The sequence below is a fragment of the Chinchilla lanigera genome, unplaced genomic scaffold (genome assembly GCF_000276665.1).
Source record: "Chinchilla lanigera isolate Chin_1 unplaced genomic scaffold, ChiLan1.0 scaffold00051, whole genome shotgun sequence".
In the NCBI taxonomy this organism is placed as follows: domain Eukaryota; kingdom Metazoa; phylum Chordata; class Mammalia; order Rodentia; family Chinchillidae; genus Chinchilla; species Chinchilla lanigera.
In genome coordinates, this window is record NW_004955452.1 from 7,763,435 (window position 1) to 7,783,682 (window position 20,248).

General features: G+C 46.2%; 2 protein-coding genes across 6 annotated transcripts in view; both read left to right on the forward strand.

Annotated features, from left to right (window-relative positions):
- Gmeb1 (glucocorticoid modulatory element binding protein 1) overlaps positions 1-3,376 on the forward strand; it is a 34,716-nt gene extending 31,340 nt beyond the window's left edge. For all 5 annotated transcript variants that reach the window (XM_013519493.1, XM_013519494.1, XM_013519495.1 and 2 more), the window contains one exon: positions 2,244-3,376. In XM_013519493.1, the coding sequence (XP_013374947.1) occupies positions 2,244-2,947 (704 nt within the window). In that variant the 3' untranslated portion in view covers positions 2,948-3,376. The remainder of the gene's footprint in view (positions 1-2,243) is intronic.
- Positions 3,377-19,963: 16,587 nt separating this feature from the next.
- Ythdf2 (YTH N(6)-methyladenosine RNA binding protein 2) overlaps positions 19,964-20,248 on the forward strand; it is a 32,071-nt gene continuing 31,786 nt past the window's right edge. The window contains exon 1 of the mRNA XM_013519715.1: positions 19,964-20,180. The gene's annotated coding sequence lies outside the window, so the exon portion shown is untranslated. The remainder of the gene's footprint in view (positions 20,181-20,248) is intronic.

A 20,248-nucleotide genomic window follows, 5' to 3' on the forward strand; every position in this document is an offset into this window, starting at 1 on the left:
TTTTTTTGGTTTTTCTCCGGTACCGGGAACCGAACTCATGACCTTGCACTTGCCAGGCAGGTGCTTTGCCGCTGAGCTAAATCCCCAGCCCCTTGAATTCATTTTGTAGCCCAGACTGGCCTTGAAGTTGAAAGGATCCTCCTGCCTCAGCCTCCTGAGCGCTGGGATTACAGACATACACCACCACACCCAGCTCTTTCTTTCTTTCACATATGTGGTACTTGGGATTGAACCTGGGCCTTCTACATCTACATCTCCACCCCTTATTTTACTTCTTGAGACAAGGTCTCACTGAATCACCCAGGCTGGGGTCAATATTCTGATCCCCCTGCCTCAGCCTTCCAGGGTGAGTGGATGTACCACCATACCCAGTGTTTTTTGGTTTGTTTGTTTGTTTTTGTTTTTTATTGTTTTTTGTGTTTGAGACAAAGTCTCTATGTAGATGAGGGTGGCGTCAAACTTACTATGCACCCTTCTAAATGCTGGAGTTCTAGGCATGTGTCCTTATGCCTGGCGTTTTGTTTTGTTTTGTTTTGAGACAGGGTCATTTTATATAGCCCAGCCAAGAGCTTACTATGTACCTCTAGGCTTGCCTCAAATTTAGGATCCTCCTGCCTCAGCCTTCTGAGTGCCTTGTCCTTATTTATCTATAGACCCAGGCAGGGGTATTCAAGCTATAAGACCAACTAGACAATCTCAGAGAAGTGGTGAACAAAATAGTGCTTACCAGCGCTGGGGAGATGGCTTGGTGGTAGAATACTTACCTAGCATGTATGAGGTCCTGTGTTCAATGCCCAGCAACACACACACACACACACACACACACACACACACGGTGACCAGAGTCTGGGAAGAGGACAGAGAAAGGAAAATGGAGAGAGGGAGATTAGTGGGTGCAGAGGTGCATAAGAGGAGTAAATTCCAATGTTCTATAGTAGGGTAGGATGACTATAGTTGACAACAATTAATTGAAACTTCAAAACAGTGAGTAGAGGAGATTTTGAATGCTCCTAACACAAAGAAGTGTTGTTTGCCTGAGGTAATGTATATGCCAATTATCTGATATATCATTACACATTATATATATGCATTGAGCCAGGCGTGGTGGCGCACACCTGTAATCCCAGCACTCAGGAGGCTGAGGCAGGAGAATCCTTGCGAGTTCAAGACCAGCCTGGGCTACATAGTGAGCTCAAGACCTACCTGAACTGTATAGCTACACCTTGTCTCAAAAAGACAAAAAAAAATAATTGTGTGTGTGCGTGTGTGTATATATATATACACACACACACACGCACACACACGCATTAAAATAGCATGCTCACCACGTAAAATGATGATGTGCCATTGTAGATATAGTTTAGTTTGAAGGTCTTAGGCTCAATCCCCTATGCCTCCCTCAAAATGTTTATACACACATACCCATATGGATTGGAGACGAAGGGCAGTGGTAGGGCATGTGCTTAGCATGCTTGAGGCCCTGGGTTTAAACCTGGGGCTGAATTTGGGAAAATGAAAAACAAAAAAAGACCAGTTCTTCTTTGGTTTGCATTTTGCTGAAAGGTGACAAGATACCAGAGAGCTTCTATTGAATTGAGTTGAGTAAAGTAGAATCACAGTTTTAAAAAGATTCTGAACTGTTGCCTTGCCTTTAATTATAGAATGAAATATAATTATTGGAGGAGATTTTTCCAATTATCCAGTCTAGTTATTTTCAAAACAATGGAGCTGGGTATGGTGGTCCTCCCTGTAATCCAAGCCCTATGGGAGGTGAGGCAAGAGGATTGCAAGTTCAAGCCCAGCCTGGGCAATTTAGTGACTTAGTGAGACCCTGTCTTAAAATAAAGAATAAAAAGTAATTGAGGATATAGCTCAGTGTGGAGGCTGTGAGTTTAGTCTTTTCTCTCTCTCTCTTTTTTTTTTTTTTGAGACAGGGTCTCGCTATGCAGTTCAGGGTGGCCTCAGGCTCACTTTGTAGCCCAGGCTGGCCTCGAACTCACAACAATCTTCCTGCCTCAGCCACCCGAGTGCTGGGATTACAGATGTGCACCGCCACGCAGGGCAGGCCCTGGGTTTAATCTCCAGTGCCAAAAGAAAGAAATAAAGACAGACAATAGAGGAGTTTACCTGGTGCTACACAGTAGGTAAACCTGGACAAGACCCCATGTCACCTGACTCCCCATTCGATATTCCCAAGATTATACTTCCTTCTACTCAGTCTTGGTTTTTTTTTTTTCTCCTAGACTTGGAACGCCAGTTGGAAGAGCAAAAGAAGCAAGCCCAGGATCATAGGCTAAAGTCCCAGACCGTTCAGAACGTGGTACTGATGCCTGTGAGCACTCCAAAACCTCCCAAAAGGCCCCGGCTGCAGCGGCCGGCCTCCACCACTGTCCTGAGCCCTTCTCCTCCCGTCCAGCAGCAGCCTCAGTTCACAGTCATCTCACCCATCACCATCACCCCCATGGGGCAGTCCTTTTCCATGGGCAATATTCCCGTGGCCACACTCAGCCAGGGCTCCAGCCCTGTGACTGTCCACACACTGCCTTCTGGCCCTCAGCTCTTCCGCTACGCTACAGTGGTCTCCTCTGCCAAGAGCAGCTCACCAGACACAGTGACCATCCACCCGTCATCCAGCCTGGCACTGCTAAGCTCCACCACCATGCAGGATGGCAGTACCCTGGGCAACATGGCGACCATGGTGAGCCCCGTGGAGCTGGTGGCCATGGAGTCCGGCCTGACCTCAGCCATCCAGGCCGTGGAAAGCACCTCAGAGGATGGGCAGACCATCATTGAGATTGACCCAGCCCCAGACCCTGAGGCCGAAGACACTGAGAGCAAAGCAGTCATCTTGGAGACAGAGCTGAGGACTGAGGAGAAAGTCGTGGCCGAGATGGAAGAGCACCAGCATCAAGTCCACAATGTGGAGATTGTAGTCTTAGAGGACTGACTGGGGTCTTGGGGCCAGGAGCTATGTTTTGGTTTGGAATTTTAATTATTTGTTTATTTTTATCATTGTCCCACTCATTTCCACATAGGATCCTTTTTTTACAAAAAAAAAAAATCTCATTATTGTAACTGAAAACGCTGGGGTCCTCCCATCCTCTCATTGAAAAATGGACACAACCAGCTCCCCTTCCAGAAGGTGAGAGTGTCCTAACCATCTTATTGTAAGAAAGTTATTTCTTTTCGGGGAGGCATCAAAGGAACCAGAACCCTTCGCAGACTAGCCTGGTCCATCTTTGTGCGCTTGGTCTTATGCTTGTAAAGATGCATTGACCAAACTCCGGAACGCAGATGTGCCCCTGGAAGGCGACCCAGTGTTACGTGTTTGTACCCTTGAAAGGCTCTGAAACAGATAAATGGAAGTTGAACTCTGCTTGGAGGGGAAGATAGCTCACCAGCAGCAGCTTCAAAAGGGAAGTGCTTTGGCAAGGATGGAGCAGGGCTATTACTTTTCTTCCCAAAATGTAACTGATTCCCCTTGAGATCTGTGAGGAGCCGGGTGTGGTGGCGCACGCCTGTAATCCCAGCACATGGGAGGCTGAGGCAGGAGGATCTTGAGGCGAGTTCGAGTTCGAGACCAGCCTGGGCTACAAAGTGAGCTCAAGAGCAGCCTCAACTGCATAGGGAGACCCTGTCTCAAAAACAAGACAAAACAAAAAAAGAGATCTGTGAGTGTTGCTCCCAGGGCTGCCGTGTCACTGGTACATGGAGGGGCACATCACAGAGCAAGTGGCGGCAGTGGCCTATGGTTCTGCAGAAATAAAAATCAAGGAATGCCACAGCTGTGCTTTGGGGTTCAAAAGGATTGCTCCAGCTGGGCATGGTGGCACACGCCTGTAATCCCAGCACCTGGGAGGCTGAGGCAGGAGGATCATTGCAAGTTCGAGACCAGCCTGGGCTACAAAGTGCACTCAAGGCCAGCCTAAACTGCATAGTGAGACCCTGTCTCAAAAAGGAAAAAAAAAAAAAAAAATAAAAACAAAACGATAGCTCGCCTTGCCCTCCACTCTGTCAGAGCACTTGCCCTCCCAACGTGAGGTCAGGCCCTTCATTTGCAAACTCTGTGACATGGTGTGAGTTGCTCTGGTTCTTGAACTGTGGCTGTCTGGGGCCAGGGCTCCAACGCCCGTCATTCTCACTGCGTGACTCCAGGAGCAGGGGAGTCGCTCACCCAGACCAGCCACCATAAGGCTTGTTTGGTTTGGTTTTGGTTTTTTTGGATTTGGAACCAAAAGCAGCCACTCATTTTGGTGCTTCCTCTCCTTCTCCCCTCCATCCCTCAACTCTTAGTGGCATCTGTCCCCTGGGTCCTACACCCTTCAGCTTTGTGGCTGACGTGGAGAAGTGATGGGTGCCTGCCTGCCTTCGTCCCCTTTTAGACTCATTTGTACCACAGATGTTTCTGTGAGAGATTGAGTGAGCGCTTCCAAAGCCCTAGGCTTGGCAGGGAAGACTGGTGAACGCCCCCAGCCCCTCCTGAGGCACCAGCCAGCTGTCTGCTGGGCCCGCCGGACTCTCTGGGAAAGAAACCTTGTCTGTGACGTCATACTCCAGCAAACGCATCAGGAACATCAATCATAATGTCTTGGGGGGATGTTTTGTTTTGTTGTGTTTTTGTTTTCTTTCTCTCCGTAAATGTTTGTATATTTGGAGCTGGGTCATTTTCCATACTGTGATTCCTTCTCTTTGACCCTCTCCAGTGTTTGGGGCAAGAGCGGACCCTAGTTTTTATTTCTTTGATTGCATTGTTTACTGCACTAGGAAAAATATAGGGAAACCGCAGACAGCTTAAAGGAAAAATAGGTCAAAAAGGAAAGCACATACCTTAGGAATGGGAGGATTTTTTTTTCTATTAAAAGCACCATTTGGACCTGTAGTTTCCTTTTTTTTTTTTTTTTTTTTTTTTGAGGGGGTTCATTTCCTTCAAAGAAGGCACCTACTTGAAGCCGTGTCTCTCCCAGCAGATGTTGGGAGCCCTATCAAGCCTCTGAAAGCTGCATCCTGCCACCTCTCAGAGACGCCCTCTAACTTGGGAGGGTCTCTTAAAAGCTATAAAAATGAGATTTCTGCACCCCATTTAGTAGTGGGTTTCCGCTTTAAAATTGGGGTTTTATTTTTCTTCTTAAAATATTTAATAGAACTTAGCACTCAAATTAGAACAAACTTTTGGCCCTTTAAGTATCAGTACAGACAGAAGTGCTTTTGTTCCCTGCTTTAGTTTTTCTCTTGGTTTTAAACAAAAACCAAATTTCTGTCTTAAGACTGATACTACTGCCTCAACCTAGAAGGCACATCTCATCCCCACTGTGGTCTTTAGGGACGCTTTTCTCTTTTTCAGAAGTAAGAGACCCAGTTCAGGGCAGCAGAGGAGCTCTAGAGAATTCCAGCAAGTTAGCTTATTCCTTTCTTTCCTCCGTCAGAACTGTTGGTGGTGTTTCACGGAAGTTGGAGCACCAGGCTTCCCAGCTGAAGAGATCTCCTTAAGGCAGAGCCTGTTTACTTTCGCTCTGAATGTTCCAGCAGGTGAAATAATGAGCTTGTCTTCCTGGTCTTCCAGTACCCTGTCATTACTAACTGCTATGATGCCTGTTCTCGAGCGTGGGTTCCTTCACAGCCCCGATCTGGATGATTTTAGATGGGGTGAGGCATACAAGCCGCTGATATATGCGTAAGCAGCTGCCATGGATCACTCCTCAGGCTGACTTGATAATAGCTACCTTTCTATCCATGCATTAAATAAACGTTTCTAAGTACCATCTATGTGCCAGGCTTTGTGCTAGGCACTGGCCGTGCCAAGATGAAGACACGGTCCCTTGCACTCAAGGAGTTCCTGCCAGACCTCTGGCATCCAGAACCATGTTCCAGTATGGTTGGATTCTTTTGTAATCAATCCAATGTATTTGTGTGTGTGTGTGTGTGTGTGTGTGTGTGTGTGCGCGCGCGCACTCCTATGTATTTTATCCACTGAAAAACATTCTGAGCATAAGTTTATAGATTTCACCAAACTACCAATGGCACAAAAAGCTGAAGCCACCTCTCCTGAAATACTGAGACATCATGATATTAGGTCGAGCACAGCGATAGGACTGCAGCCTAGAGTTGAGAAAATAAAGGCTCAAGCACCTAACCCAGCATAGGGGTAGGAGTGGGGCTCAGCACCTGTGGAGTACTTGAGCAGCTGTGTGCCTAGGCTGATTTAGTTCTTGTTTTTGTTTTTTTGAGACAGGGTCTTGCTCTGTAGCCCAGGCTGGCCTCAAACTTCTAGCAGCCCCCCTGTCTCAGCCTCCTGAGTGCTGGGATTAGCTCTGCACCACCACATGTGGCCATGCCTGATTTAAGAGATTGTTTTTGTAGTTTTCAAGTAATTGGACTTATTTCTAAAGGAGACAAAAAATCTTTTATCTCTTGCAGCAGGGCATTCTCTCCAGAGAATGCTCCACCGGAGAAAGCCGAGTTACATTTGGGCTTCTGGAGTCCATCAGATGGGACCCTAGGCTGAGTCCAGCACGGCTCCAGAAGCTGGGTGGTAGCAGGTAGATGCTCCAGCCTCCTTGCCATGTGCTTTCCACAAAGGCCTCAGATTGGCTGTGCAGCTCTCTTGCCTGCCTTGTCCACTTGGTCCCTGCCTTGTCCCTTTCTGTCTCGATTTCTAGCTCCCTCCTCCCCTAAGGCCGTCACCCTGAGATAAAAAATAAACAGACATGACTGTTGAAGATTTAAAAGCCAGGCGTGGTGGCGCACGCCTGTAATCTCAGCACTCAGGAGGCAGAGGCAGGAGGATTGCTGTGAGTTTGAGGCCAGCCTGGGCTACAAAGTGAGCTCAAGACCAGCCTGACCTGCATAGCAAGATCCTGTCTCAAAAAGACAAAAAAAAAAAAAAAAAAGATTTAAAAGCAGTACTGGGTGCATTTTTTCTGCACTTCTTGTCTATGTTAGGGAAGGAAGGCCAATATTATTCTAAATATTGTGGAAATTAATATTGAGCTCAGGAGTTCTGACATCCTTTGTGGTAGCCTTTATCCCGTTTCACCACAGACACTGAAGGTAAGTGTGTGGTGGGGAGTACTGATGATAGAGCAAAGACCAAGCGTGAAATACAGGAGTCCTACCTAACTGAATTATACCAGAGAAAGGTTTTGCTATAAAGAGGTAGGACACAAAAAAAGCTTGGCTTCTGAAAATAAGCTTAAGGTTGTGATCCACCTTGGGCAGTGCTCTAGGGGAAATAGTCCTCTCAGACAAAAAGTCAGCCACGAGCCTAGCTCCTTCCTGCATTTTCAAACAGGCCTGTATACTGGGGCTGGGCAGATCCCTTATGCTTGGAATGATTCCTCCCTGGGAGAGGTTGTTTTGTTTTGTTTTGAGACAGGGTCTCACTGTGTAGTCCAGGCTAGTCTCAGACTTGTGATCCTCCTGCCTCAGCCTCTTGAGTGCTGGAATTAAGAGGTGTGCACCACCACATCCGGCTCCCTAGGAAACTGGTAAACTTGTAAGTAGTCTGTAATATACTTACCTAACAAAGGTGCTTGTCAGGGACCCTAAGGGATGAGTCGCCAGATTTGGACCCTTTGTCCCTGGAGTTTACGTTCTTAGCACTGTTTGAGTCCTCTCCAGGTTTTTGTCCCAATCTTTAAATGCATTTTGTAGTCCTGAGTTTGTTCTTTTTTGGGGGGCAGGTCTCACTATGTACTCTAGGCAGGTCTTGAATTTGTTATATAACCCAGATGGCCTTGGACTCATGATCCTCCTGCCTCAGGCTTCCAAGTGCTGAAATTACAAGTGTACACTGCCAGGTGCTGTTGAATTAATTTTGATTTGCATTAGAGCATTCCACTAAAAAAAAAATAAAAAGCATTGCACTTTCAATCCCCCTCGCCCCTCACCCTTGCTCTATCCTTCCTTTCTATCTCTTGCTTTTAGGAACCAAAGTATGGTTCCTACATTGTGCCATGTAAGTTGCCTTTCTGTCCAGTCAGTAGGGTAATACTCTTTTTTTTGCGGGGGGCGGGGGTGTACTAGAACCAAGTTCTTATAGTTGTGAAACACAGGGCCTTCACACTGAACTACATCCCCAGCCCTTTTTTTAAAAAAAATTTATTTTGAGATATAGTCTCACTAACTTGCTAATTGCCCAGGCTGATCTCGAACTTGTGATCTTCCTGCTTCAGCCTCAGAGTGCTGGGACTACAGTGTGTGCTACCACACCTGGCTAACTTTCAACTCTTGAGACAATCTTTCTTCCTATCATAGTTACTTACTTGCTGCTGAGACAAAATACCCAACACCCACATGTTAAAAGTGGAAAAAGGTTTATGTGTAGAGGTTTTAGTCGATAGTTGGCTGGCTTTAAGGCAGGGTGGCATGGCAGAGGAGAAACAGCTCAAGGCATGGCAGGCAGAATGCAGAACAGGATCAAGGCAGGAGGAGGGCTATATATTTTTCCAGGCCACACCAGTGACTCATCTCTTCCCACCAGGCTTTACCTCCCAACATCACACCCAGCTGTAAACCCATCAGTGGAATAATCCAATACACCCATGACCCAGTCACCTCCCAAAAGCTCCACCTATGAGCACATGAGGCTTTGGGGGACATTTTAGATACAAACCATAACATTCTGCCCCAGCCCCTCAAAAAAACCCATGTGCATCTCCTAATAATTCAGTATTGCTGAAAAGCCCAAATCCATACTCTTTAAGATTTAAGGCAAACTCTTAGCTGAGCTCCTGTAAAAATAAAAAGAAAGTTAAACACTTCCAACATATAATGGCACAAAATAAACATTGCCATCTCAAAAGCTAGAAATAGGAGAATAGAAAAGAATAGGACCAAAGCAAGACCGAAATCTAATACAGCAAACATTAAACCCATGTCCAGCTCCTGGGGCAATCTGCGTCAAGATGTGAATTCCGAGAGGCTTGGGTGACCCTGCCCCACAGCCCTGCCTATGGTTATATAACCCTCATGGCCTCTCTTGGGCTGGCTTTGCTCACTCCGTACAACTTTCCTCAGATGATTCACATTCCTGCCTTCTCCAGTATCCTGGGGTCATCAAAGTACTTTGGCTTCATACTCATAACTTCACACACTGCCCTCTCCAGTGTGCTGCCTGGCTTTCCAGGCCTTTTGAAATATGGGTGGTAGCCTTCCTGACCCCATAGCTCTTCCGTTCTGTATCACATGGCTGACAAAACCAGCACCGTATGGATGACGCCAAGGTCTGCCGCCAGCTGGAGCAGTAGCCAGGCTTTCTTCTGTCTTGGCTGTAGGGGTTGAGTGCCTGGATGGCTGAAGGCTATGAATCTAATCCTGAGGAACAATGGGTGGAGTCTTGCTAGTTCTTGTGATGTCCTCAGGCTAACTTTTCCAAGGTACTTGGCTTTTTTATTCTTTTTTGAGACAGGGTCTTGGGGCTGGGGATGTAGCTTAGTGGCACAAGTGCCTTCCTGGTAGGCGCAAGGTCCTGAGTTCAATCCCTGGTACCAAAAAAAAAAAAAAAAGAGAGAGACAGGTCTTGCTTTGTAATTCAGGCTGGCCTTGAACTCCCAGTTATCCTCCTCCCTCAGCCTCACGAGTGCCGAGATCACAGGAATGCACCACCACTGCCCAGCCTCAAAGTATCTGGCTTTTTAATGCTAATCTTTCCAGCAACCAAGTTTTCCTCTGCTTCATCTTTGCAGGGGGAAAACTTTACTGCTGCTTCCTGGCCAAACTCAAAAGACTTTTTAAATCATTCTGCTGGGCTGTTTCTTCTTGATTCTCAAGGTACAGCAGGCTAAAAGTCCCCAACAGCCATACCATTGCCTCAACATTAGACTGCCTTGAAATTTCTGCCAAATTAGTCTACTGTCCTTAATATCACTCTCCTATAATGTCTTGGGCCACAGGCAAAATGTGGACACAATTTTTTTTTTTTTTGCCAGAGCATAACACACATAGCCTGGAGTCTACTTGCCAATGCAGTCCTTGTCCCCAGCTGAAATCTCCTGAGCTTTGTCTTTACTGGCTGGATTTCTATTAGCATTCTGGTCTTCTGAGCTCTACCCAGAATCTCCCATGAAGCTCAGCCCATAGGATCCTCGGCCTGCTTCTCCCACCAGCATCTCCAAACCTTTCCCAACTCCTCCCACAAGCCAGCTGAGGTTTCAGTCCATAGTCAGCTGACATCAAGGCAGGGCAGCATGGCAGAGGAGAAATAGTTCATGGTGTGACAGGCAGGAAGCAAGCCTACTCAGGGATCTCTGGTTCCTGATTCTGTACCCCTACTTATAGTCCTGGCTGGAAATATGGTTTATGTAAATTTGTTTTTCTAGTTTGAGAACAAAAGTGTGCAAAAGATTTGAAGCACATATAAAAGTAAATGTGAGGCTGGGGATTTAGCTCATGGGCTGGGGATTTAGCTCAGTGGCACAGCGCCTGCCTGGCAAGCGCAAGGTCATGAGTTCGATTCCTGGTACCGGAAAAAATAAATAAATAAATAAATAAATAAAAGTGAATGTGAAGCAAGGTGTGGTGGTGCACACCTATAGTCCCAGCACTTGGGAGGCTGAGGCAGGAGGATTGCTGCAAGTTTCAGGTGAGCCTGGGCTACACTGTTTGAGTTCAAGATCAGCCTGAATTGCAAAGTGAGACCCTGTGTCAAGGGGCCAGGGGAAACACAAGTTCCTTACAGGGCTCTATACGGCTTGCTTAAAAGCTCAAAAGAGAGTACCCACAGAAAGATTTAGCCCCTCCCCACCCTTTTTTTTTTGTCTTTTTGAGAGAGGGTCTCGCTATGCAGTTCAGGCTGGCCCTAAGCTCATTTTGTAGCCCAGGCTGGCCTCAAACTCACAACGATCCTCCTACTTCAGCCTCCCAAGTACTGGGAGTACAGATGTGCACCACCATGCCCGGCCTAGCCCCTCCCTTTTTAATAGTTTACTTAAGACAAGATCTTGCCAAATTGCCAGGTTGACTTTGAACTTGCCTCCTGCCTCACTAACCTGAGTACCACCATGCCGGGCTACTTGATTTACTTATGTTTTTAAAAATTTCTCTGTTTTCTCTAAGAAAGTCTGAATAATGTAGACCAAACTGGAAGCTCACAGCCATGATTCAACTTGCAGACTTACTCTGACCCACATTTTTATTTTATTTTTTATTGAATATGCATATCGGAATGTGCACAAATCATAGTTGTACAACCTGATAGAGTTGACAAGCTGTACACACCCATGAAATCAGCTCTAGATCTAGGAGCATAAAAACCACCAGCACCTCATCCTGCAAAGGTAATTGTATCTAGCTCTCTAACGCCGTATCTTACTTTTGCCTCTTTCTGGGTGCTTCTTTTTGTGTGTGTTGGGAGGGAATTGAACTCACGACCTTGCACTTGCCATGCAGGTGCTGTGCTGATGAGCTATATCCCTGGCCCTCTGGGTGATTTTATAAGGGGATTTTTTCCCCCCACTCAACACTGTTCATGCCATTCATCCATAATATATGAAGTGGTTAGTTCCTTCTCATTTCTCTACAGAAGTTCTAATTATGCCAAAACTGATTTGTTCTACAATTGATGGGCATTTGGGTAGTTTCCAGTTTTGAGCTATTTTATTTTATTTTATTTTTTGAGACAGGGTCTCACTACATAGTTGTTTTTGAATTTACTATGTAACCTAGGCTGGCCTCGAACTCACAGGGATCCTTCTGCCTCAGCCTCCTCAGTGCTGGGATTACAGGCACCCACCACCATAGAGTTTATTTTTGAAACAGGGTCTCACTAATCAGTTCAGGCTGGCTTTGAACTCATTATGGACCCCAGACTGTCTTCCAATTCATAGCAATCCTCCTGACTCAACCTCCTGAGTGTTGGGATTACAGGTGTCTGCTAGCCCACTGAGCTATTTATTTACTTATTTATTTTTATAGTATGGATATTGGAACTTGTGCTTTCTGATCCTGAGATATTTCCCCAGCACTTTTTTTATTTTTATATTTTTTTATTTCAAAAATGTTTTTGTAGTACTGGGTATTTTATTTTGGTACCAGGAATTGAACTCAAGACCTCCGGCTTACCAGGCAAGCACTTATGCCACTGAGTTAGATACCAGACCCTTTATTTTTACTTTTAACTTGCCAGTCTAGCCTTGAAATTGTGATCCTCCTGCCTAAGCCTCCCAGGTAGCTGGGCTTACAAGTATGTGCTACCACACCTGTCTCTTGTACGTGTCTTGTGATGAATTTGTATATGCCTACAAAATTTCAAATATTACAATTTATATGAGAAAAACCACTCGAAGCTGGGTACGACTCTGTAATTCCATCACCATGTGAGGCTGAGGCAGGACGACCACAAGTTTCAGTCTAGCGTAGGCAATTTAGCAAGACCCTGTCTTGAAATCAAATATAAAAAGGCCTAAAAGCAGGGCATGGTGGTGCATGTCTGTAATCTCAATGCTTGGGAGGCTGAGGCAGGAAGATCACTGTAAATTCGAAGGCAGCCTGGACCACATAGAGAGACCTTGTCTCAAAAAAAAAAAAGAAAAGGTAGGAGGCTAAGGGTGTCGCTCAGTTGAAGGTCCTGGGTTCAGTCCCAGTGCTGAGAAAGGCAAGGCAAGGCAAGCTACTTAAAATATAGTTTTTCTTAAACCAGACAAGAAAAAACACAACCCGCCCGCAGCCAGCGCGGACAACAGTGACCCACGTTCCATGAGTAAGAGGTGGCTGCACCCGCACCATGCATTAGACAGGCGGATACAGCGTCTTCACAGACCCACTCCCCGGGACAAACCCGACCTCGCTCATTTTGGAAGCTTATCTTTTTGAGTTGATAATCTTTTGAAGACGTTCTTCCCTCAAATACTAACTGAAACTTATGGCCTTACTTCCTCCAACCCTGTTCTCTTATCAGAGACGTCTTTCCTAACCATCCACAGCATAAAAAGTGGCAACTTCCTCTTGAACTATGCTTCCTGTTTTAAATGGCTTTATTTTCCTTTGATTTATTTATTTATTTTTGGTCTTTTTTGGAGACAGAGTCTCACTCTGCAATTCAGGCTGGCCTTGAGCTCACTTTGTGGCCCAGGCTGGTCTTGAACTCTCAACAATCCTCCTGCCTCACCCTCCTGAGCACTAGGATTACAGGGCCCAGGCTCATCCCCATGCCCGGCTTCTCTTACTTTCTAACTGTAATAAATCTGCCAGTGCCTCTTTTTCACTCTCTCTTTCTCTCAAAAAAAAAAAAAAAAAGCCCAGAGTGATGGCAAACCTGTAATGTCAGCCCTCTTGGAGGCTGAAGCAGGAGGATTTCAATTGTTTTAGCCCAGGCTAGGCAATTGAGCTACTTAAGGAGACCTTGTCTTAAAATAACAAATAAAATGAGCTGGGGGATGTAGCTTAGTGTAAATACTCTGAGTTCAATTTCCAGTTTAAAAAAAAAAAATGGATCTAGACCTACAGGAATCCTGTGGCTTTGTTTCCCTTTGGCACTAAGTCCAAAAACCCTGCCTGCATTATGTTCTTCTATCAGCCTGTTGACTTAGGCTGGGCTGTTGCACTGTTCCCTAGCACAGCGCGACCTGGACCTTCAGAGCCCATGTATTGGTAAAACAGATGATAAATCTCAGGGAAGGATGGATGTGGTGGTGCACGCCTGTAATCCCAGCACTCAGGAGGTTGAAGCAGGAGGATCATTGTGAGTTCGAGACCAGCCTGGGCTACAAAGTGAGCTCAAGGTCAGCCTGACCTGCATAGTGAGACCCTATCTCAAAAAGACAAAACAAACAAAAAAAGTCTTAGGGAGCAAAACCTGTGATTCTCAACATTTTTTTTTAATATTATATTTTGCTTTATTTTTATTTTATTTTATTTTATTTTATTTTATTTTTTTGGTACTGGGAATCAAACTCATGACCTTGCGTTTGCCAGGCAGGTGCTGTGCCACTGAGCTATATCCCCAGCCCTATATTTTGCTTTAAAAAATTAGATTTTTTTTTTTTTTTTTTTTTTTAAACAGACACCTGGGCTGGGGATGTGGCTCAATGGAAGAGCTCTTGCCTTGCATGCACAAAGCCCTGGGTTTGAACTCTAACTCCACCAACCCCCCCCCCCCAAAGAAGAATAACAACAAAAAACTGGCACCTCCTTTTTCTATTGCCATCATTTGAAAAGAAAGGACTTTTTTTGTCTTTTTGAGACAGGGTTTCACTATGTAGTTCAGGCTGGCTTGAACTCACTTTGTAGCCCAGGCTGGTCTTGAACTTGAAGTGATCCTCCTGCCTCAGCCTCCCAAGTGCTGGGGTTATAGGTGTGCACCACCAGGCCCAGCATTTTTTTTTTTTTAAGAGACAAAGTCTCTGTGTGGATCAGGCTGGCACCCAACTCTTTTTGTTTTTTGGTCCTTTTTTTTTTGAGACAGCGTCTCACTATTCAGTTCAGGTTGGCCTTGAGTTCACTCTGTAGCCCAGGCTGGTCTCGAACTTGCAGCAATCCTCCTGCCTCAGCCTTCCCAGTGCTGAGATTACAGGCGTTCACTACCATGCCTGGCTTTCTTTTGGTATTTTTGAGACAAGGTCTTGCTTTGCAGTTCAGGCTGGCCTTGAGCTCACTTTGTGGCCCAGGTTGGTCTCCAACTCTTGGATTCTCCTGCCTCAGTTTTTCAAGCAGTAGGTCGCTAGAGCATGGGTGCGTCCCTCCATGCTGGTTTAACTTTTTTTTGTGGTGGTACCATACTGGGAACTGAACCTAGAGCCTTTGCACTGAGCTACATCCCCAGCCCTAAAAGTAGGCTTTATACTGCAGTTACATGGGGTATATCAACATTTCTCATGGGAAGCCTTTTCTATTCCTCCCTTGTTAAGGGATGACTTGGGAAATGAAATCTACTGTTCTAATAAAGGCCTTGCTGGAAACCTGTAAAATTTGAGGACCTCAGCCCTAGGGGCCAATATACTTTATCATATAATCTTTGAGAGTCTAAAATTTGCAGCTGGAACTGGATGTGGTAGCATGTACCTGTAATCCCAGGTTTTGGGAAGCTGAGGCAGGAGGTTCACTGTAAGTTTAAGGCCAGCCTGGGCTACATAGTGAGTTGAAGATCAGCCTAGAGTACATAATGAGATCCTGTCTCCAAAAAACAAAAAACAAAAAACAAAAACAAAAATAAAATTTTCAGCAGAGCTAGGTGTGGTGGTGAACACCTGTAATCCCAGCATTTGGGAGGCTGAGGCAGGAGGATTGTTGCGAGTTTGAGACCAGCCTGGGCTACAAAATGAGCTCAAGGACAGTCTGAACTGCATAGCAAGATCCTGCCTCAAAAAGACAAAAAAAAGGGCTGGGAATATAGCTTAGTGGTGCAAGCACCTGCCTAGCAAGCGCGAGGTCGTAGGTTCAAAATCCGGTAAAACAAAACAAAACAAAAGACAAAAAAAAAAAAAAAAGAGCGAAAATTTGCAGCCAGGTGTGGTGGTACACCTGTAATCTTAGCACTCAGGAGGCTGAGGCAGGAGGATTGCCTCAAATTTCAGGCCAGTTTAAACCACATAGTGATACTCTACCACTTAGTAATACCCCCAAACAAGGCTAAAATTTCTCCTTCACTTTTCCTAATTTTCTTTCTTCACCCTTACCCCCATCACGTTTATCCAGAAGGGTCTCTGTTTTCCACTGTTAGTCAAGATGTTGGAACTAGAAAGGACTCCAGACATTAATGTGGTCCAACTTCTTTATTTAACAGACTTGGAAATATATTCAAGAGTGAGAAAATAGCTGAAAATGGCTGGGCGTGATGGTGCACACCTGTAATCCCCGCACTCAGGAGGCCAAGGCAGGAGGATCTTTGCGAGTTGGAGACCAGCCTGCGCTACAAAGTGAGCTCAAGGCCAGCCTGAACTGCACAGCCAGACTCTGTCTCAAAAAGACAAAAAAAAAAAAAAAAAAAAAAAGAGAGAGAGAGAGAAAATGGTTTACTCTCCTTCCTTTCTCCTCTCTCTGGTTTGGAGCTGGCTTTTTGTTCTTCCCCTTCTCTTCTGAGCAGATGTCATGGACTGCTTTGCCTTTCCAGACATCTCCACAGGATTTGGACTCAAATACTTCAAGTGTTTTTCTCTCCAATGCTTTAACTGTGTACAGGACATTTCCATGGGCGCTGCACGTTCTGAAGCCCACCATGCCCAAAGATAAATGTATGGGGGTAGGGGTGTGACTCAGTGGTAGCGTGTTCTCCTGGCACACAGGATACCCTGGGTTCAAGCCCTCGTACGATGGCGGTGGGGGACAAAAAAGATACATTTTTTTACATTTTCCCACCACCACAAATCATACCAGAAAAAGCTACCTTTCTCTATTTAATTGCTCCCTGATTTAGTGACACCCCCCCCCCATTCAATCACAAACACCTCTCTTTCTATCTTCCACAATTCCTCAGTTTGGTCTACTTCTCACTGTTTTCACTGCTATTATATTTGACTACATCACAATTATTGTTATTTTTTTGTCTTTTTGAGACAGGGTTTCACTATGCAGTTGAGATTGGACTTGAACTCACTTTGTAGCCTAGGTTGGCCTCAAACTCATAGCGATCTTCCTGTCTCAGCATCCCAAGTGCTGAGATTACAGGTGCGTGCCACCAGGCCTGACTATTATTATTATTATTATTATTATTGACTGGACATAGTACAGTACTCTAACTCATCTCTCTTCGCCCCCTCCTTTTTTTTTTGTCTTTTTGAGACAGGGTCTCGCTATGCAGTTCAGGCTGTCCTCGAACTCACAGAGATCCTCCTGCCTCAGCCTTCCAAGTGCTGGGATTTCAGGTGTGGGCTACCACACCTGGCTCTCTTCTCCCTAAATGTGTGTATTGAGGGGTAGTGAGGATTGAGTCCAGGGTCTTCCATTGAGCCAGACACTCCAGCTTTTTATTTTTGAGATAAGGTCTTGTAAACTGCCCAGGCTGGGTGTGAACTTGAGATGCTGCCGCCTCAGCCTCCCAAGTAGCTGGTACTATATCCTGGATCATCAGGCCAACTCCCACTGTAAACTTCTTAAGACAAAGTGGCACCTGCTACACCAAATTCTCTTATTAGGTAACCATTGTTCACGGTGGAAGAATCAAGTCCTTATGTTTCTTGTCTGTGTCTCATCTGGCACCACTGTCTCTTATTAATGTGCCAGCCCCACTGTCCATTTTTCAGTTCCTCACCAGTGCCAAGTTCCTTCCCTGGTTCACTGAGGGTCTTTGCACATATTATTCTCTTGGTTCCCTTCCCTCCCTGCCTGGTCAGTTTCTCATCATCCTTCAGGTCTTAACCGAAGTTCATTTCCTCATGGAAAACTTCCCTGGCTCCTCTGAGAAGGCTGTCTGTACTTCCTCATTGCACAACTATAATTGAATAGCTATTTGAATAACTATTTTCATAGTCTCAATTTCCCTATGTAATCTTTGAATCCAGGAGGATCTGAACTTTTTTTTTGGTACTGGGAATCTAACTCAGGACCTTGTGCTTGCCAGGCAGGAGCTTGTGCCACTGAGCTATATCCCCGGCTCTTCTTTTATTTTATTTTTTTTTTTGAGACAGGGTCTCACTATGGAGTTCAGGCTGGACTTGACCTCACTATGTAGTGCAGCCTGCCCTTGAAATCATAGGATCCTCCTGCCTCAGCTTCCTGAGTGCCAGGACTACAGGTGTGCGCCACCATGCCTGGCACGAACTGAGTTATTTTAAGGCTTTCTCCCACCACATTGCCTTGGCCTCAATACTTGTTAATGGAGAGAATGAAACCATCCAGGGGCAGAGCTAAAATGAGAATATGAACTCATTTCCAGAGCAGTATTCTTTTCACCAGGCCATAGAATGATATCACACAGTCCAGACTTCCTTTTCCTCTTCCCAGTGATTAAATATATCTGTCTTGTGTGTTCTGTTTCTTCAGGAGCCTGGTAAAGCCAACCTGGTAAATTAATCCACATTTACAGATTACCCTTCCCCCCAGGGATGAACGCCTTTAACTAGGAACTTCTGGAGAAAAGAAGGTAATCCCAGAGGAACTAATCAAAATTTTTTGCACCCTGAAAATATTATTGGAAGGAATTTTTACTTATATCCCTTAATGAGATCATAGGAATAAACCTACAATATACCAGACACAGTCGAATGTCTTTTTTTTTTTTTTTTTTTTTTTAACTTTGCAAGAAGCCTGTTTGCTTGGTATTATTTTCTTTTGTATTTAATTTTCTCCATATCTGGCGGGGAAGCCAGTACTTAAGACTCTCCCCTCCCAGGATATGACTCCTGGTCTAATCCACTTTTTACAATATCATGCTGCCTCCAAGGGTAAGTGTAGGCAACTGCTCACACAGTTTATATATAAATCTAGGCCATAGGGTTAACTGGGTGATTATCTTTCATAAAAAGTATTACCAGTTTTCTTTCATTCCATTAGTGGGATTTACACTCTGACACTTGACATTTCACTATCTCCACCAAAAATCTTTCATCTCTGGTACTTAACCTTGTTCTGTTTATCTATAAATGTGATCATTGGCAGAAAAAAGTTTTGAGCAAAAAGTTTTGAGTAAACAGTTTTTTTTTTTTTTTTTTTTTTGGTCTTTTTGAGACATGGTCTCGATATGCAGTTCAGGCTGTCCTTGAGCTCACTTTGTAGCCCAGGCTGGTCTCGAACTCGCAACGATCCTCCTGCCTCAGCCTCCTGAGCGATGGGATTACAGGCGTGTGTGCCACCACGCCCGGTTTATGATGTAAAATTTAAAATGCTCTTTATTTTATTTGGGAGTCCACCAGATCCTCGAATATCCTGTGAGACAATTGATAGTATTTACAATAACAAAAGCTACCAGGTTTCTACAATCAAATGACCTTCCATGAGCTGAGTTTTCCTCTGATGAAGAGTTTTTGCTTATCTTTTGCATCTCCTCTAGATTCTGACTCCTGAGTACACAATTCTCTTACGGGGATGTGTGGACAGCATTACGTCCTTACCGGTCGTGTCAGATACATCTACTTAATAGCGTTGTAACCTTGGGCAGATTACTTCACCTCTCTGTTTCCCCAGTTGTGAAATGGAGACTGATAGCAGTCTGCAGCTGTTGAAAGCCTTTCATTTGTTTGCAGCACTTAAGCACAAAGGCTGGCCCACAGCAGGCATCCCAGTAGTGTTAATTTTCTTTCTCTCCGAGATCAAGAACACTCCCTCCGGAGGTCCACAGATTCATAGGCTCACTAGACTCCTTGGAAGTACAGCACATGTAAACGTTTGTGTAGATGTGTGGGGCGTCTTTTTCTTGGAAATAAAGCCCAGAATCTAACAGATTACTTTGGGGTCAGCGGCTTCCTCGAAAAAGACTGCAGGCTCTCCCTCCGGAGCTAAGGTGTGACTTTCCTCTGCGGAGGGGCCGTGGTTTTTCGTCGCGGCAGTGGCGGTCTCGCTCGCTGGACTCTCTTCACGGTCCTCTCACGGTGCGCAGGGCTCCCACCGTTTTCGTTTCCCTGGAGGTTCTGTGATCTCTCTTCGGGTTCGCTTCCGAATGGGGGTGGGGGTGTCACCGGTAGCTGGGCAGCGGGGTTATTTTGAGGTCTCTAGGGCTGCAGAAGCAGCTGTCTTACTGAGAAACAGGATTTTGTGGATTTTCTCCGGCTCAACCTCCTCTCTCCAGGTGTGAGCCAAAATCTCAAGCTAAGACCCCAGCCGCCCGCGCCCTCCTAGGCCCAGATCGCGCGGCAGTGGGGGCGGGAAGGCCGCGCGCAGCGCTTCCGCTCCTCCGACCCACCAGGGGGCGCCGCGGCCCCGCCTCCGCCTTCCCGCGGTGCTTCGCGCGGGCCCCTTCCGCGTGGGTGAGTGAATGTGAGAGTCAGCGCTCGCGCTGCGCGCGCGGTCCGCCCTCGCCGCTCGGCGCCCTTATTCCGGCTTCGAGGGGCGGGCGCGCGCGCAAAGGCATAGAGACGGGCGTTGAGCTCTCTGGCTAGAGCGTCGCCGAGTCGGAGTCGGAGCCGGAGCCCGAGCCGCGCGCTGTGTCTCCGCTGCGTCCGCCGAGGCTCCGAGTGTCAGGGACAAAAGCCGCCGCCGCGCCGCTCGCCCCCACCACCAGGGCTCATCCGCCGCCGCCGCCGCCCTGAGGAGAGGCCGCCGCCGCCGCCGCGCGTCAGGATCCGAGAGCCATGTCGGCCAGCAGCCTCTTGGAGCAGGTACAGGCCCAGCCCGCATGCCTCGGCCATTGTGTGAGGCGAGCCGGGGCCCGACTAGGCCGGGCCCG